The 19,520-nt window shown below is 48.1% G+C and overlaps 1 protein-coding gene across 2 annotated transcripts in view; it reads right to left on the reverse strand.

Moving 5' to 3' along the window:
• Positions 1-1,600: 1,600 nt before the first annotated feature.
• The window catches only part of EIF4E2 (eukaryotic translation initiation factor 4E family member 2), a 37,613-nt gene continuing 19,693 nt past the window's right edge, over positions 1,601-19,520 (reverse strand). The window contains exons 5-8 of one of the 2 annotated variants that reach the window (XM_054984167.1): positions 16,602-16,754; positions 16,381-16,517; positions 5,175-5,255; positions 1,601-2,066 (exon numbers count right to left, since the gene is read on the reverse strand). In XM_054984167.1, the coding sequence (XP_054840142.1) occupies positions 5,210-5,255; positions 16,381-16,517; positions 16,602-16,754 (336 nt within the window). In that variant the 3' untranslated portion in view covers positions 1,601-2,066; positions 5,175-5,209. The remainder of the gene's footprint in view (positions 2,067-5,174; positions 5,256-16,380; positions 16,518-16,601; positions 16,755-19,520) is intronic. The other variant, XM_054984168.1, reaches the window with a different exon arrangement.

The raw sequence follows: 19,520 nt of genomic DNA on the forward strand, positions 1-19,520 counted from the left end.
TTGTTAAAAGGGTGCTAGCTAAGGGCACCAGCCACTGAAGGGACCAGGAAGACCGTGGTTTGTTTCTTATCAAGATTTCTTCAAGTGCAATAAAGTTTCTTCTTCAGGACAGTAGAAACCGTTTACTCAGAGGGACGTTCTTTTTGTAGAAAACCAGCTGTACGGCCATCAGTTACAAAAGTAGTTCAGGCCTTTTGGGGCTCTTGGTCCTGCTCGGTGCTCACAAGACCCTGCGTGTCAGGAAGCGGTGACGAAAATCTAGATTTTGCGCCTGAAATGTGTCGGGAACATTTGAAAGTATGTGATTGTAGCACTAATTATATTATCTGCATTACAGAAAGTTGTGGTAGGACTGATGTTGGAGTCAGTAGTCTGGGCTGGTGCATACACACTGTCCCTAATCTGGAGTTCTCATCCCTGGCAAATTACTGTCCTTATTGAGCGTTTGCCCTGACCTGAGTAGCCCAGGTGAGCCTGATCTTGTCAGATCTCAGAAGCTAAGCAGGGTCGGCCTTGGTTAGTAATTGGATGGGAGACCTCCAAGGAAGTCCAGGGCTGCAGAGGCAACCAATGACAAACCACCTCTGTTAGTCTCTTGCTGTGAAAAGCTCAGCAGGGGTCGCTATAAGTCATCTATGACTTGAGGGCACTCTCCATCACCACTGGGCTTTTAGGAGAGATCCTTGAGGATGACTTTTAAAAGATATTGTTGTACACAACTTCCTCTCTCTCTTGCATCCCAATACCTGCCCATCTCAATCATGTCCTCTGTATGTGTTTGTGTGCGTGTTATGTGCTATCAAGTCTTTTCCAACTGATGGAGACTATATGATTGACCTTTAAAATGTCCTTTCATTGACAGCCTTGCTCAGGTTGCCTTGAAGCATGAGGAAAGGTGGGATATGTTTTAATAAAAAATAATAATAAAGATCTTGCAAACTGAAGGACGTGGCTTCTTTTATTCTGTCCAGCCAGGGCTTTTTTTCAGCAGGAACACAATGGAACGGAGTTCCGGCACCGCTCGGTGGCGCAGAGGGCAATCTAAACTCCCCCCTGACTGGAGATCATGGGGCGGGGGCCACTGGTCATGTGACCATTTTCAACTAGGGCAATTTAAATTTGAAAAAACTCCCCCCTTGTTCCAGCTGACCCAAAGTGACGTCATTGTGAAGTCTTGAGTTCCACCACCCCTTTTCCCAGAAAAAAAGCCCTGAGTCCAGCCATCTTGTTTTGGGTCTTCCTCTTTTCCTACTGCTTTCCAATTTTCCTAGCATTCTTGACTTTTCTAGAGTCTTGTCTTCTCAAGTACGATAGCCTCAGGTTTGTCATTTTAGCTTCTAGGGAGAATTCAAGCTTGATCTTATCTAGAACCCGCTTGTTTGTCTAGAACCCACACTGATCTGTTGCAGCAGACATAAATCGGAGTCTTGGGGCACCTTTAGGACAGACGTGTTTTTTGTCTAGCCTAAAGTATTGTGGACCAGAGCCCACTTGCTCAGGAGCCAAGGAAGGAACTTGATGAGGAAATCAAGTTTCATTCACAAGTTGCCGTCTCACATAATTCACACGCACGCACATTCACAAAAACGACAAAGAGGGAACAGAGGCCTAATTATTTATTGGCAGAAGTGAACAGGGTGTGTGTGTGTGTGTGGGGGGGGGGCGGTTTGCCAATCATAAGGTTGCCTCTGCGGCAGGGTGCAGATGCTCATAATACTGAAAACCCTTGGGCAGTAAAAGGCCCTTGGCAGGAGGGCCCCTCTGCATCAAACAGAAGTGAGGCGCGAGGCACCCGAGGTCGCCGAGGAATGCAAAGTATCAGCCACCGGCTCAGCCAACCGAGATGTCTGGGTGCTAGATCAGTCCTTGACACAGGAGAAAAAGCCATCATCGGAAAGGGCGAAGGACCCAGGGAAATTCGCAAGACTCCTCAGCAAGCAGAGACTGTGGGGCCTGCAAGGAGATACCCCTCCCCTTTTTTCTGGGTCAGATTGAAGAGGAAGAGCGGAGAGCTGCCCTCCCCTCCTCACAAAGTGATCTTGGTATTTCGGAAGCTTGAGTTATCCCTGAAAGATAAAGGGAGAAAGGAGGTTAGCGAACGCATCGTCCGAGGCAGCTGCATTTGGTCCATGCTCGGGGACGACAAACAAACGTGATTTGTTCAGGGTTTTTTTTTTTTTTTTGCAGAAGCAACTGACACGGCTGAATCTTCAAGCACAAAAGAAGGTGTCGTTTGGCAGAAGTAGCCCCATAGACCTCACCCAAAGATGGCTGCGTGGACTCCAGAAGTGCAAAATTTTCTGAGACCTGGGAATTCTCTCTAGCCAAGAGCTGTTTCTCTGCTAGGTGGAAAGGGTGTGCAAAAATCTGACATAAAAGGTGAACAGTGTATTTAGTGTTTCATAACACACCAGTATTATGGGCGCGTGGATTTTCCAGACTTTCCTTTAAGTCTCTGTGCTGGTTTGCATCCCTATAATAATTTCCACTGTAGAATGGCAGGCAGAAAAATGGGACTCTTTGCTATCTAATCTAATGGATGGGGCTTTTTTATGCATGGTGCTTTTGATAGGATTCAATCTCCTAATGGAATGTAAATCATTTCCCCCCCAGGTATATCCACCATCCTCTCAATCTTGTCTGGTTAGAGGCTGGACCCAGAATTTCGCTCTTCAAACCAGCCTGGCCACTTTTCATGGCAGTCCCCCAGACAGCAATGTGCACTTGATGGGCAAATTCAAAATCTGGCATGGAAAGCTGCTTCGTCTTGCAAGGCTTTGCCAATTTAGAAAAAGAGATAACCTGGAGCTGCTAAAGGTTAGCAGTTCCCCTGCTGGCAGCCAGCAAGCTGGATTCCAGACAGCTGCAACTGAATTGCAAAAAACCTCTTTAAGTGCGAAGGTGCCATACATTGCTGGCAAGGTGAACCAGCTTGGAACGTTCCCATATTGAGCATCCGGAGGACTTCAAACGAGAAGCCAACAGACAGCTGTCAGCCCTGCACGAAAGCTTTCTAAGGGGATGCACAGGCTTGGGAAAGTGGCTTCTGAAGAGCAAATTTGGGGGCTGGTTTGAACAGGGTGCAATTCGTTTATCCCTTGTAGGAACCAGGATGGCCTGGCCACTGTGGAACTGTTCCTCCATGCCAGCCAGGCAAGCCTGGGATCCATTTAAATGGGACAGCAGTGGGGCAAAAGAACTCTCCCCCACCCCGAGACTTTGAATGCCTCCAGCACCTCATCCAACCAGCTTTGTCGCCCATGTAAAATGTTGCACGGGAGAGGGTGGTCAAGTGCAAAGACCCTCAAGAGAGGGCTCTTGCCTTAGCCAGCCCCTCACTTAAGTCATTCCCCATATTTCTGACAACCTCTCCTTCCCTGTCATCACATCTGGCCATTGGGTCTCCCTGTCCTAGGTGGGGCTGTGCTATCACCTTGCTATCATCTTGATCTCTCCCTCCCTGTTGGCTGGCTCTGCAAAGCAAGCCCCAAGGGCCCCCTGCAGCATTCCAAAGGGACTTTGCTCTTTGCGGATCTTCTTGGGCTGGAATTGTTGGCTTGGTCTCTGGAAAAGTCATTTGAAAGGCTGCTACCGGGCAGAGCTTTATTTCGTTAGGTGACCTAGAATTTCCGATATTGTTACTGTATCTCGTGACCCTCCGTATTTGCTACTGCCTTAAGCAGCAGCAGCGGCAGCCAACAAAAAAGATCAACGCCAGTCCCAGACAGGTGAGGACCATTCATGTGCCCGTTTCCACCCTAGGCAGTAGAGGGAGTACTGCAAACAAAGCCAAGATAAGCAAACGCAGAGACCTCAGGGCTTGGGATGCTGAAGGGAATCTCCCATGGGCCACCTCTCGGCACACAAAGCTTCCCCCCATGATCTAACTGAAAAAGGAGCAGAAGGGGACTCTGCTGCAGCTACAGAAGCTATCCCCCCCCCTATTTTGTTAGGAAACATGCTGTGCTCATGGGTCTCCCCATCCTCTTCGTCAAGCGGTAACGACATAGGACTCCCAATGATGTTACCCTCATCTCTCCTGCAGGCAGCCCCGCTGAGCCCACCAACACAAGAGAGCTTCAGGTGATGCTTGGGGGGAAGCCCCCCCCTTCAAGATCCAGGCTTTGGTGCAACCCCATTTCTCTGTCCCTCGGCTTTACTGTTCATCTGCTTAAGTCCCAGTTCTGCAAACAAAGGCCAGTGATTCCAGCCCAGCCTGCCAGTGTGCCAGCAGCCCAAACACAGGCCACCAGACGTGGCTCGTGATCACCAGGGCTTAGTAGCCTTCCCCGCCTCTGCTTTGGTAGTCCCAGACAAACCACAAAGCAGCAGGCATGGGATACTATATGTGTTTGTGGTGTGTTTGCTGGGTCACAAAGTGTGGTGGCTCAGGACAACTGACTTGAGTTTGCAGGACTGGGGGGCCTCGCTCGGTTCCCGCTCTAGTGCCCGACATCCACACAACACAAGCAAGCTGAAGACAAACCTCTCAGCCTTGCGAGGCGTCTCCTTGTCACACAGGTGCCTTGCAAACAGGCAGCACCTGGTCACAAAAAGGGGACAGATTCCACATTGCTAGAAGAGCTGAGCTTGGAGCAGGTACGCAAAGAGCCTCTCACCTGGTCACCTGGGGTGAGTTGCAAATCCCATCCAGGTGACCAGCCAGGAACATTCCCCCTCCCCCAACCTAGGCCACCAATGGGCAACGTAGGTTAAGTGGAAGCATGCAATGCTGGAATACTTTAATAGGCTAGTATCGTCTGTGGGTTTTATTTGCAATGCGGATGATTACTGAGAAGTCTGGAAAATAAGGCCTGATTTAAATGTGACACTTGCTAAGGCAAAATCATTCTCCTGGCGGACTCTGCATTCAGACAGCATCTTACTTAAATTAGGCTTCCAGCTTTGTAAAGCAGTTTTGCAGGATCTGCTGTGACTTTGCAAGAGTAGTAGCCCAGTTTTAACAAGATGCCTTCTGAACGCAAAGTCCACTGGGCGAGTGCTTTTCTCTCCTTGACATCACGTTTAGATCAAGCCAAAGTCTGATGAGAGCTGGGGAGGGGGCAAGCAACTTCCTCCGGCAGTAGGACTCTGGAGCTGCTTTGCGGGGAGGGGGGAGGCTCTGGCTGAGAGGTGTGTCACGCAATCGTGAAAGAAGAAAGATGAGGCCCTACCCTGGGTGTGTGAGAGAGGGAGGGAGAGCGCTCAGTCAGCGGCCGCCGCTGTTCACCAGACCATGAAACTCCTCCCAGGCCCTGGCAAGCCAGAGGGGGGGAAAAACAGAACAGGGGAGGAAAAAAGAGAAAACAAAAGGAAAACAAAAGGAAAAAAACACACAAACACTTCAAACCAAAGGCTTAACTCTCTGAACAAGAGCAAAAAAACAATCGCGAGCAGTTCTCGGGTGCTTGTTTGGAGGGCGCAAAGCATGGAAAGGGCCCCCCGCCTGGAGAACGCAGCCTCGGTGCTCCGGGTTTAAAGCTTTAAAACTCTCCGTCCCCACCCAAAGCAAAGCTTCCAGAGGTACAACTGCACTTCCCCTCCTCCGCCCTCTGTCACCCCAGTCCACCCTTTTACCTCTCTCCTCTCCCTCACGGGAATAAAAAGCAAGCTCCTTGGGGCAGAGCTCTCCTGTTTCCATGAAGTGTTTATATATATATTGGTGGCACGATATAAATTAAGATTCACAGCCATAGAGAAATGCAACCTACCGGGATCACTAGAGATGGAGTAATAGCTGGAGGGGACGGAAGTTGGGGTATCGGGCTAGGATGGAAGAGATCTGGGTTCAAATCCTCATTCTCGTGCAGACAGGTAATTATCGTATATTGTAATTTATTGTATATGGCCCTGGGCCTTTACAAATTAAAACATTTACAGCCCTAAAATTTTAAAATTTCAAGTATTACAACCATCTCTAAAATTTCTCATACAGACTCAAAAATTACATTATCAATTCATCTGACTGCTTTCTTGAAAGCCACATTCGCTCTGATTTTCCTTGCTGGACGATCTTGGGCTGTACCACCAGCCCTCCCTCTCTGCCATATCTCACAGAGTTCTTGTAAAGATAAAAACGAGGCAGGGAATAATCAGGTATGCTGGTCTGTGTTCCTTGGAGAAAGGGCAGGAAAGAAAGGCGGCAGTTATGAAGCTGCCTCAAACCAGGTCAGGCCACCGGTTCTTTCGCAGTCTTGCCTACTCTGTCTGGAAAGGGCTCTCCAAGGTCTTGGGCTCCTCTTTGCTCCTGTTTGGAGGGCACTCCAAACAGGGAAACTGCGGAATTGGAATTCATAGGTAAATTTGACTCAGGCAGACTTGGATTGAATACAGACTATGAATGGTTATCTCATTATCAGAAGCAAACTGATCTCATTATCAGAAGCAACTGATTTGCATCTACTACCCCCCTCCCCTCACCACCTATATATATCTGGCCAGTTTCTTCATGCATTTCATGCATCTGACGAAGAGAGCTGTGGTTCTCAAAAGCTTATGCTACAGTAAAGTTGGTTAGTCTTAAAGGTGCTACTGGGCTCTTTGCCATTTTTCTCTGCTCCTGTGGCTTGAGGTCCTTCTTACCTGGAGACTGGACCTGGCACCATCTCCATGGGCAGCGCAGGTGTTCTACTACTGAGACAGGGTCCTTCTCCCCTTCTTGCCGGTATTTTCTCCCCTCTCCACCTTAGACCACCGTTTCTAGACTATACAGCTGGACTTTTGAAGATGGAGACAAGTGAAACATTTAGCCCAGGCATGCCAATCCCAAGTGCCAACAGGCTCGCAAGCCTGGCTATCCGCATTTTCAGGCACAGAGGATTGCTTCCTGGCCCCGCTACCCTTTACCCGGAGACCGAGATCCCAAGGATTCGTTCACCTTTCGTTGCAGTTTTTCTCCAGAGCTCTCAAACTCACGCAACCTTCCCCTGGGCTGATAGCAATGCATCACTTGGCAGGCTGTACACGAGTTTGTTAATAGAGCCATTTTTTGATCGGAAAGGGAAAGCCAATTGTTAGCAGTCACATCCCGCCTTAAATCTGCTTTGCTAATGACACCCACAATAAACATAAAAATGCTATCACTATCTGCGGCAAAAGTGCTTTTAGATAAATCTCGGGGAATAGGCCTAATGTCGCCTCCGCCGGCGCTATTTTTCTCACTGATGGGCAAGCTAGTAGGGAAGGAAAAAATGTTGCCTACTTTGTAGACGCAGACAAATGGAGATTACAGAAAGGGAAGATGCTGAGAGTTCACAGGAACCTGGCAATTATCTGTCAATACAATCTGGCGGGGAAGGTTGCAAAGCTCCTGTTTAGGCAAACCTGGGGAGACAGGGAAGCTGCTCTAAAGTCTTCCAAGACACCAAAGCGGGCAGGATTTGGCCTTCTCAATCCCTGCTTTAGGTTATGGGTTTCTGCTGTAATGCTAATTTTCAGACTGCGATAGAACATCAAACACATGATTGGTATTAAGCTACCCTAAGATGAGGCAAGCCATTGCTCTGTCACACCCACTGCTGCCTTGGGAGACGGTCCAGGGGTCCAGAGGCAGAGCGACCGCACGGTACGCAGAAGGGCTTAGGACCAATTCCCAGTGCACAAAAGAATCTCAGGTGGGGAAGAACTCTGCCTGAGACCGTAGCTCTTACGGCCAAAGTAGACAACACTGCCCTAGATTAACCATTCTCCTGATTAGGAAAAACTTTTTCACCGTCATAGTTCAAAAGTGGAATCAGCTGCCTAGGGAGGTGGTGAGCTCCCCTTCACTGGCAGTTTTCAAGAAGAGGCTGGATGAATATTTGTCAGGGATGCTTTAGGCTGATCCTGCACTGGGCAGGGGGTTGGACTAGATGGTCTGTATGGCCCCTTCCAACTCTATGATTCTATGATTCTATCTGGTATGAAATATTTTGAGATGTTTAAAGGACATGCTCCCGCCGTTGTGATCACTTTAATAAGGAGTAATACGTAGCCTTATTTGCTGAGGAACCCACTCTCATCAAGAGGGACAGTGACAAACTCATCCCAAGCGTAAGATCAGTTGGGACTGAACCACAGGCTCCCTTCTCCCTGTGCCCCCAGCTCTGGAAGCACTTCAGGCTCGGCACAGCCAGCGCTGAGTTTGGAACATATATGGACAGTGCAATCCTAAGCACAGTTACTCCAGTCTAAACCCACTGAAATCAATGGGCTTAGACTGGAGTAACTCTGCTTAGGACAGTAAAGAATCCAATAGCACCTTTGAGACTAACCAACTTTATTGTAGCATAAGCTTTCGAGAACCACCGCTCTCTTCATCAGATGCATCGTCGGCTATTGAGAACCACAGCTCTCTTTGGCTAACTCCTCTGGATCTGCTTAGAATTGTGCTGTCAATGTATGAAGACAGCCAGTGGTGTAGTGGCTGTGGAGACCCAGGGTCAACCCCCCGACTCAACCACCAAGCTCACTGGGTAACCTTGGGCCAGGCACCTTCTCTTAGCCTCACTGTCTTCACAGGGTTGTAATGAGGGTAAAATGGATAGGGAGAAAAGATAGACACTGTCCCAAGCTCTTCGAAGGGATGGGATAAAAAATGTTAGAGAGAGAGATGAAGCTGCTTCATCGTATCAATCACTCGTACATCTTCCATTTGGACTTGCAGCAGCTCTTCCAAGTTCTCAGGCCAAGAAAGATATTCCTCATCCAAGACAGTGGAGATGCTTCGAGTGGGAAGGTCAGGGGCTGAACTTCTGCATGCGCTCAGCCACTATGCTATGGGCATCTCCCCTGTGGCTCCTGAATGAAGGCAGAGGGGCGGGAAGAGCGCAACCAGGGAGATGGAAGGGGCTGGAGAAAGGGAACCCCTCCGTTCCCTGCCCACCAAAATTATAGACCCTTCCCTACTCTGAGAGGCCCATAGGAGAACTGCAATGTTTAGAGGGGACAAACTGTGGGGAAGTGGTTAGCTCTAGGCCTTGCTTCTGGATGGATGTGGTTGGCCATTTTGGCTGCTGGACTTTTGGGCTGATCCAGAAGCGCTACTCGTGTTACCTATGTACATCCAAGAGGTGAGCAGTAGGTGGAAGAACAGCACTGAAATCAGAGGCTTGGATTTCACCTCTTGTTTGTCCCCGAGGATAAGCTACAGCAGGATTCTTATACTTGGTACGGACCACCAGAGACATCTCCCCACCCCGCAACCCCGACTCAAATGAGCAGAAGGCACAGCAGGGAGGAAAAATCCTGTTGCATTATGGGAAGGAGTTGCCAAACCCATTGAAACTGGGCTGGAAAACTAACATCGCCAGGGCACACTGGGTGGGTGTGTCTGTGCTGCAAAACGATTAACCAGAATTACCAGGAGGTTGCAGAAGAAAAACCAGGTAGCTTGTCAAGCTTGTGCCGAAAACCTGGCATCTTCCGCAACCAAAGCAGGGCTTCAGGAATAAAATGACTCTTCCCATGCCTCCGCAGCCCTCGACACTTACTCAGCTTACGACCTCTTAGACAGGCCCCAATCTCACTTGCAACGAAATCCAAGCTTTTAAAATTATTTTTAAAGGCTGCATTTTGCTACCAGAATCAATCACTCGGGTATTTTAGGCCAATCTTGTCTAATTCAGGCTAGTTCAGCTCATTCATAAAATTTTGACTAAGATTTCACTGCTGAATGATCGCTTCTCTGGCTAAAAGAAAACCCTCCATAAGTGTTTAATGTCTTATCACAGGCTGCCATATGGGAGGGGGGGGCGATTTGCCTCTTTCTTCCTCTAGGGACCAGATGTTTTCTATACAGGGTACGGGGAGGGGCAAAGCAGGATTCTAGTGAACAATCAAAGTGGATGCTGTACAAGCTTCAGGGATGACCTGGGAGGACATTTCAAGGGAGGGGCAGGGGGAGGCCATCTGTGTCCATTCGGATACTGGCCTTTCTGCAAAGATTGCCAAGGGGGCCAATTAATGCCTGCTGTGACGGGGCTTAATTAAGGAGCATGTTGACACAAGCTGGCACACCTTCAGACGGTTTGTTTCTCCCCCTGCTCCGGGAGCTTGTGGTCCCTGCCCCTCTGCTGCTGTCTCCCAGGCTCCCCTTTGGTGCAGATGGGCAAGAGATCAATCCCACCTCCCCAGGGGACCACTTCAGCAAAGAAGCCAAGTCCTCATGCTTCCTCCCAACCCAAGACCGACTGGAACTAACCCTTCTGTTTGAACTCCCGCAGACAAAGAATGATCTGAGAGGTGACGGAGCAGGACAGCTTGAAAACTCACAGAGTACTGTGGCTTGTACTTTCATAGTCCATACTCCAATTGGTGCAAAATGCAGCGGCTCAACTGTTAGCAGGAGTGAGCAGGACCATGAACATCACTCCCATCCGACAGGTAACTGGTTGGCTACCTATCAGTTACCATGCACAATTCAAGATATTGGTCATTACATACAAAGCTCTTCACGGCCTTGGTCCAGCATGCCTACAGGACTGCCTCCCTCCCTATGTTCCTCCACGGCAAGTTTGCTCATCTGAACAGGATCTCCTGCAGGTGCCACCCTGCACATAGCCGAAATCGACAGCAGCCCGTACACAAGCTTTCTCTGTGGTGGCCCCTACCCTGTGGAACGGCCAGCCTGAGGTGGTCAGGAGAGACCCCTCTCCTGGCTTTCTGCAAATGATGCAAAATTGAACTATTCAAAAGGGCTTTTTACTCAGATAGGAGGGATGTATTGTAGAAAGGGAGATGCTTCATGAATAAATTAGGGACCATAGACTTCACCACTATGTTGCCTTACATATTATCTGTTGCTTTAAATATGTACTCCCATGTACTACCTGTGTTTCATGTTGTCTAATGTCAGTCCTAGAATTGCTTATGCTCTGTTTCAGCATTTCTTCAGCTCTGTATTGGATCCTTGCTAATGCTCTGTCTTTGTAAACTTGTATTTACTTACTCTATGGCATTTTTTGTGGAAATGTCCTTGATAGTACTAATCTCACACTACGTAATCTGCCTTGAGTCTCAGTGAGAAAGGCGGACTATAAATGACATAAAATAAATATAAATAAATTATTGAGCAAGCCTACACCTTCTACAAGAAACAGCATCACCGAACATGCCTTGCCAGGTGAAGGAAGAAAAAAGATGGGAATGCCCCATTGTAGGCTCCCGTCCTCAGTCTATCAAGCAGTGAAAGGGCTATTGAGTTGGAACTGGAGAAGCATTTCTAAATTGCCCATTCTGTGTGTGTGGGGGGGTGGGGGAACAGAAGCCACAGAAGCTTCAATTGGGAAGACCCACAAAACTGGCCCTGCCATTCTTATGTGTACTGCAGCAGTGCGAAATTTCGCCATGAGAGACTGGCCCTGCCATTCTTATACATAGCACAGCAACACGAAATTTCTCCATGAGAGACTGGCCCTGCCGTTCTTATGCATAGCACAGCAACACGAAATTTCTCCATGAGAGACTGGCCCTGCCGTTCTTATGCATAGCACAGCAACACGAAATTTCGCCATGAGAGACTGGCCCTGCCATTCTTATGCATAGCACAGCAACACGAAATTTCGCCATGACAGACTGGCCCTGCCATTCTTATGCATAGCACAGCAACACGAAATTTCGCCATGAGAGAAGTGGTTCCTTTGCCACTAATGGTATGAGTAAACTGAGCCTGCACAGAATTCAAACAGTTCCTTTTTGCTCAATTTTCCACCCTGCACAGGGCAGAAACAAAAGACACACATTTTGTTGTCCAGGGAAGACTGGGTGCCTCAAGTGCTTAAGGAATACGTTATCATGTGTCGGAAACAACAGGGGTGAGATCCATTCTGCTAGAGGAGGCACCTTCCCTCTGGAGGAAGAAGGAAAGCACCTCTGTTGGTGGAATGGATCAAGTATCCCAGCTGGGCAAGGGCACTGCAAGGATGGGTGTGTTTTGCATTAAAACAGAAAGACCTCAAAGCTTCCTGCTTTGCTGTTCTCTAGAACCTTATTCATGAATAAGTTCTCCAGCCACCTGATAATGAAACTCAGAAGATTTCTCTTCCCTGCAATCCCCGGTGAATCAGATGTCTAGTTCCTTAGGTTGGCACTCCAGGAAACTCTGAGCCCCGTTTGGGCAACCTGTACTTCAAAGGATAATGAAGATTTACCTAAACTGCTATAGCGCTCTCTTTGCTTGGCTGTCTCCTATTTTGAAACAAATTGGTTCCATGTCTTCCCTATCCAAAAGTGTGTGATTTTAAAAAGAGTGACAAGTCCCTGAGGAATACCAGATGCAGTGCCTCATTCATCTTGTCCGCAAGAAAACTTAAAGTCAAATTTATTTTTAGAGCTATACATTCAGTGAATTTTATTGTGTTAGTATTGGTTACTTTACTGTTTCTTTGTTTATCTGTGTATTTGTGCATGGCGAATTGCATTTTCCTTTTTCAAACATCACGGCTTTTAGCTCACATGGGACATCGGACTTGAAAACATCCCTCCAAAACTGCTTACAGCTCCCTTCCTCATTCCCCATCTTCAGCCGTATGCCTATGGCAGATGTATGTTACCTTTTAACTGCTTTATGCAACCTAGCCAGTTTGGGTGGCTTTATACACACAAACAACCAATTGACCTCGTGCAGAGTCAAAACTGGAGTGGCTCTCCTTATTTCCCTTCCACTTTTGAGTTCTAGATTCACCACCGAAACAAATAACTGTCACCCCCTTCCCTCCCGCCCCCCAACAATGTTCCCTAGGAAGCCCCACTAGGGACTGAAGCCGAGAGATGGGGACTCTAGTTGGAAGGCTGGAAACGAGTCTTGTCATGGAGATGAATGCGAGAGAAAAGGAAGAGGGGGCCCTCAAACAAACCCATCTGGCAGCAGCAGAAGCAGGACAAGAGTGAACAAAAGCTTCTACTAGCTTCTTCTTTTGCACAGATGCTGTGGTAATGATGCTCCCACGCACTGGCTCAGCCAAGCAGGCTTGTAAACCTGCAGAGCCGTGACCACATCGCAAAGAATAAAAATATAGCATCTAACATCAGCCACAAGGGTCAGAAAGAGACCCGGATTCTCCACCCCTTCCTCCACGCCAAACATTCCTCTTGAGCGTAGAGTGTTTGTTTGAGATTCACAGCACAAAAGGGGAGGGGGACAAAAATAAAGCCTGACTAATTTGTCAGCTCAACCACAATAACAACAACAACAACAACAACATTCGATTTATATACCACCCTTCAGGACAACTTAACACCCACTCAGAGCGGTTTACAAAGTGTGTTATTATTATCTCCACAACAATCACCCTGTGAGGTGGGTGGGGCTGAGAGAGCTCTGAGAGAGCTGTGACTGACCCAAGGTCACCCAGCTGTCTTCAAGCAGAGGAGTGGAGAATCAAACCCGGTTCTCCAGATTAGAGTCCCACCGCTCTTAACCACTACACCAAACTGGCTGTATGAGAGTCACACAAACACTTCCGGCCTGCCATGAACCACAGAAGACATGACGGCTCACGGCTGGGTCTGAAGGCACATGCTGCAGCTGCCTTGCTCAAGAATAGCAGGCATGGCTCTGGATCAGGGCCTGGATGGGAGACCTCCTGGGAATCCTCTCGATGTCACAAAAAGAGAAAGGCGGGATAAAAACCACGATAACCAATCACGATACCTGCAACTCTCCCAAAGCACATCGCTAGAGATGCTTTCGTTATCGAGCAGGGAACAAGTCAAGAACAAAATCATGCTGTTTTCACAACAGATGAGAAGACAGATGACAGATCAAAGCACATGGTCCACAAGCAAGCACCCAACTGGTTGCATTTCAATCTGCTGCCACTAGATGGGATGCTCTATGCAGGAGTCCCCAACTTTTCTGGAATTCTGACACAGGGTAGTGGGCTCAGCTACAGAACGGCTGCTGTGGGGAGGCAGAGCCAAACACAAAATGTCAGAAAGTGAGATTATGTATAACTCTAATAATGACACTTCAACATTTCAGGCAAAAGCTCCGTAACAGGATGCCTTTTGAAATGAACATAATATTTAAAATTATTTTCTTGGATACACACAGCTTACCTTCAGTTACATAGTAAAGATCTTTATGCTGTGATGGCAGCTGCTGCTGAAACAATTTTTTAAAAATCTGCCCCGCCAATCTGGTCTCCAATGGCCCAACAGAATCCCAGCTGGGCGAAAGCCCCATCTGGTCCCACCCACTTTCTAAAAACGCTTGGTGGGCACCAGAAAAGGTATTGGTGGGTGCCATGGTGCCCCTGGGCACCATGTTAGGGATCTCTGCTCAATGTTATCTAAAGCAGGCACAGTCAACTTCTGCATTCTCGGGGGACCACTCAATTCTCTGGACAGTGATCCAGGGGCAGAAGTGCACCTTGCGACACAAGTTGGCTTACTCTGTGGCCAGGCTCTAAATTTACCATTACCTATCAGGAAATGTTCCACTGTTCCAAAGCAATTTTTCACAGCCATATAAAATCCAGACGGAGAAAAAGTAGATACAGCACTAAAGCGTGAACTGTGAGCAGAGTTCTGTCTTTCTAAGATCACTGAAGCTAATGGGGTTAGAAGGGTGCAACTCTGTTTAAGGTGGCACTGAAAGCTCTCTCACGTGTACCCAGAGTTTTTGGGCAAAGTGTTTGGCCCTGCTTTGACTAAACTGATTGCGGAAGAACCAATGGACAGCAAGGGAGTGTTAGATAAATGTGCTGGGCAAACTCTGCATCCTTGACCCAAAAGAAGAGCATCCATATAAGGCAAGAGGCACCACCAGTGAATTGCCCTTATGGCTCTGATCTCCACCGATCCCCACCCCTATTGGACTCTTGCCCTTTTCTACGGCTACAAGCAGACTTAACACGGACTTAACCCATTTTGAGCATCTGGTGTGGAACTCCATGTGCGGCTGTCTCCCAACCTGCTATGACAATTTAGAAACCAATCCTTCTAACTTCCTGAAGGATAGACCTATCAGATGGCTAAATACGGAGACTTCATGTTGAGAGGCGGTACACCCCATCTAGGGACAGAAATCCCACGGGCGAAGGCTATCTTCAAAATGACCCGCCTCCCAAAAGGCATCTAGTCTGACGGTTGTCGGGATGCTGAGCTAGAAAGAACTTTGGAGGCCAATCCGGGAGGACAAGCCTTCTATTTTACTGACAGTGCCTCTTTAGGAAGGCTGTGCTTCCCTTACTGAGAAATACAGCAAGGCACCAGCCAGGCATGTCGGGAGAAACCCACTCAGCAACTGAACGGGAAAATCCTTGGCTGCCAAATTCTCCCTCTCGGCTTCACTCATCTTTCCTCCCTCTTCTTGGTTGATGTTCATCTTTTATTGTCAGCTCATGTGACTCAACCTCTCTGCTTATAGTGCACTTAAGTGAAAAGGGTTCCGTGCATTCTTCACCCCTGTTCTGAAAGCTCCTCAACAGGCAGTGATCCTTCATCACTTTGCGGGAAAATAAAAGTCATCTCAAATGGCCTGGCATGGTAAACTATAACGGTCTTATTTAAAATACAGCTGTCCTCACTGCGTACCATAATCCTCTATTCTAGTTAAAGAGCCTCTGTCACCAGGAGGAGGGGAGGATTTAATACACAGCATTTATTATGATTAGAAATCATCTGTACAGTGCTGTAAATTTACATAGCGCCTTCCTGAGAACATTTATAAATCTAATGGGTCTATAAATCCCCGTTAGCTTCTGTATTTTATTTCCCCAGTAATTGCAGCACTCTCAAATAACGCACTTCCCTCCTGCCACCTTGGTGCTGAAATGGAAAAACGAAAACCCTATCCTGGATTTCGAGACACCATTTTGAAGATCTGGTTGGGCCAACGGTTTGCAATCCGTGTTCTTGGGAAGCTTGAATGCTTAACAGGGGGTGCGGGAACCTAAGTGAGATTTATAGGGATTTACAGAACCTAGGTGAGATTTATAGGGATTTAAAGACATTTATACTGATCTCCCCTTGCTGTGTGTAATTTGCAGGGGAGTGCTGGGTGTATCTTGCAGGCTGCCCTCTCAGTGTGTTAGGGGCTGCGGCGAGTCAAGTGTAATGCAAAGGCCCCATTTGCAGGGGTCCTGCTGCAGATGCAGGATAAGCTCCCCCTCAAGGTAAGAGTTTGAAAACTGCTGGGAAAAGCCGCTACCTGCAGGCATGTTGTCACACTCCAGACTACATGACCTAGGGCAAAGCTGTCTAAAGAAGTCTGGGAAAGGTCCCGATACAGTCTCATTAAATCACAAGCTCTTAAAGATCAAACACATGCATGGGTGGGCAAGCCCAGCTTCTATTCCGAGTCACACCCCACACCAACACTGCACAGGCAAGCACATCAGAGCCCTGTCTCCGCTCTTCCCCCCCCCCCCCCGGCCCCTCGCCATCCACTGCACGTACTTGATGCTGTCTGTGTGTGTTTTGTACTCCATGATGGTGTTGGGGGGCAGGTTAAGCACACGCCGCAACGTATCCCGTATCCGGGCGGTGGTCGCCTGGTCGCTGGCCGTCTTGTTCCATATGGAGATGATATCCTCCTGCAGGGTACCCGAACGGTCCGTAAGCGGTAGGCTTCTGCACCCAAGCCCCAGCAAACCCGCCCAATTCCCATGAAGGCTTACCTGGAAACGAACAGAGACGACCGCCCCGCAGATTTCTTCCCCCACCATGAATTGTTCTCCCAGCATTGCCAAAATAAGGTTCTCCCAGCAGCGAGATGCTAAGCCCTTCCGGAGGCGGATAATCCACTTGCCGCCGTTCTTGTTGGCATCATCCTACAAAGAAGACAAGGAAGACAATGGAATGTGGGACTCTCTGTTCCCCCAGAAGAGAAACCTGATGTCTCTTACAGAAAAGGTTCTCTTAAGTTTTTTTTGGGCTCTGCCGAGATATCAGTTTCCCTTAGTGATCGAATTTATAATTTAGAGATTCCCTCGTATTGGTTAAGGGTGCTTACGGATCTGGTAACTTGAGGACTTGTTTAAGCTGACATGATCCTAGACTATTGTAGAAAACAGCTTCGATAACTTTCCTCTCCTGAGGAAGGGAAGGAAGAATATCAGCACTTTAGAAGGTACCGGCTGGGCATTAGGAAAAACTTTTTCACGGTCAGAGCAGTTCAAAAGTGGAATCAGCTGCCTAGGGAGGTGGTGAGCTCCCCCTCACTGGCAGTTTTCAAGAAGAGGCTGGATGAATACTTGTCAGAGATGCTTTAGGCTGATCCTGCACTGGACAGGGGGTTGGACTAGATGGTCTGTATGGCCCCTTCCAACTCTATGATTCTATGTTTCTATGAAGTACCACTAAACAGCAAGTGAACTCTCCCCACATCAGCTAGCCAAACCATGCAATCAGCGCTTCTCCAGCCAGCAAAGAAACCATGTGCAGCCCAGCCCTAAATGGCGAGTGCTTTTGATTGCCTCGAAAGTCAGTGCAGTGTTAGCCGCCACCACTTGGAGAGGTGTACTTGCTGGTCAGCAATCACACCAACATGGACTTCTAGCATTCTGGGTCTGTAGCCCATGAGAGAGAAGTAACTGAAGCCAAAAGCTGTTGTTGTTTTTTTTTAAAGTCTCCCCTAGTCATATTCTGGTTTCCATTGTTGAGAATCAATACTGCATGGACAGAATGGCAGGGCACAGCAACAGGCTATATCCTAAGCACCCGCAGGCACAACACAACACTCATAGACTGGAAGTTCCCTACCTGCCCGCTGTTTGTGCAGTCAGCTGTGCACAATATCCAATGCAATGCAAGTTTTTAGCAAACACGCCCATCTGACTATCCTATCTCTTGAAATATGGCAACTGGAAAGAGATGTCAGAATTCCCACTGACTGGGTCTATGTTTGATAAGGGGTGCTAACATACTGTCAGAATTCCAGCTTGCTAAATATCCCTGTGTGGCGGAACGGGCGCTGGCTCTCAGTCCGGGAAACTGAGCCGCCATCAATGGCCTGCTAGCCCCGCTATCCGCCTCCCACCGTCCCTGGTGGGCGTGGCTCACCTTCTTCGTCGCTGCCACCACTCACTGAATTTTACACCGCCTGACTGAGGGGCAGTGAGACCCCTCTGGCTGAGGTTCCTTACTGGGAAGTGAATTCCCCAATCTTTGGGTGGGCCCTGGAGAACTGGCAACCCACCAAGGTCTGGCCTGATCAGGTTCTCCTGGGCTCCCTCCCTTCCTGTAGCGTGCCAAGTGGGGGAGCTTACGTAGTCAGAGCACCACAAGGTTCTTTATATTCAAAAACGTATACGTTATTAACTATATACAGAGCACTATATACAAAGCAGGTAAAGGCACCACACATAGGGGTAGACCCCCCTGTTCAGAACTCATAGGGCAGAAAATCAAACTGAAGACAACCGCTGTCTACTTTCCCTACCACACTGTTCCGTACTCTACCTTAAGGGGCTGGTGTTCTAAGGGAAAGTTCACCTTTTATTTCCTTTCTGCTGCCTCCCAGGCCCTCCACATTTAGGGCCTAGGCAACCGGGTTTTACCCAGCAGCAGGAGCCTCCCCTTCTTCAACCAAGAAGGTGACTCCCTTTTCTTTCCTTTCTGCTGCCTCCCAGGCCCTCCACACTTAGGGCCCAGGCACCCGGGTGTCACCCCGCAGCAGGAGCCTCTCCTTCTTCAACCAAGGAGGAGACTAACTGACTTTTTCCCCTCAGGATCGGCTGAGTCTCTCCATTCCGGCTCCACCTCTTATTTTTCCCGCCCTTTCTTGGCCTGGGGCAGCTGGGAGTTCGTTACACCCTACCTAAGAGTGTAAGAAGACCTTAGCTCAATTAGACTAATGGTGTATCTAGTCTGGAATACTGTTTCCCACAACGGCCATTCAAACGCCCCAGAGGGCCTACAAGGAGGGGCACAGAGGGAAAAGCCTCCTTCTGCTGTTGCTCCCGCCCACAGAAACTGGCATTCGGAAATATACTTCCACTGTATATGGAGGTTCCATTTAGCCATCATGGAAAATAGCCATTAACGGGCTCCTGTGATGTGGGCTTTCTGGAAAAATATGAACTGGAAAACGTTTCGGTACTGTAAATAGTGATCTAATTTAGTGTATTTATTTTGACATACTCAATGACTGCATTTTGAAAGGACTCCATGTGTTAATTTTATGTTCCAGTAAGTAACAAATTGAAATATCGTATTAGAAAAAAAAAATCAGGTCTGGTTTAAATGTTATTCAGAGCTTTACGTGGAAATCATTTTATTGGAATAATACTGGTAAAATAGTTGTAAAAAAACTGAGGGCAATATATCATTATTTCCCATATATGGTTAACTTTTAATGAAAGAAAAACAAAAAACATAGTCACTGAAAACTGTTGCACTAACAGTACAATCGTCTGCTCAGTTCCTCCAGTAACTCTTCATAGGACTGCGCTGTAATTTTAGCACTTCCCAGGGCATGAATTGCCACGGATGTGGCAGTCCACCTATTTATCACTAATTCCCTTCCACCAAGATCACTGGGGCACCTCATCATTTGCGTTACTTGTTAGCCCCATATCAGATTGGAGAATTACACT

This window comes from Eublepharis macularius, chromosome 6 (assembly GCF_028583425.1).
Source record: "Eublepharis macularius isolate TG4126 chromosome 6, MPM_Emac_v1.0, whole genome shotgun sequence".
NCBI classification, from domain to species: Eukaryota; Metazoa; Chordata; class Lepidosauria; order Squamata; family Eublepharidae; genus Eublepharis; species Eublepharis macularius.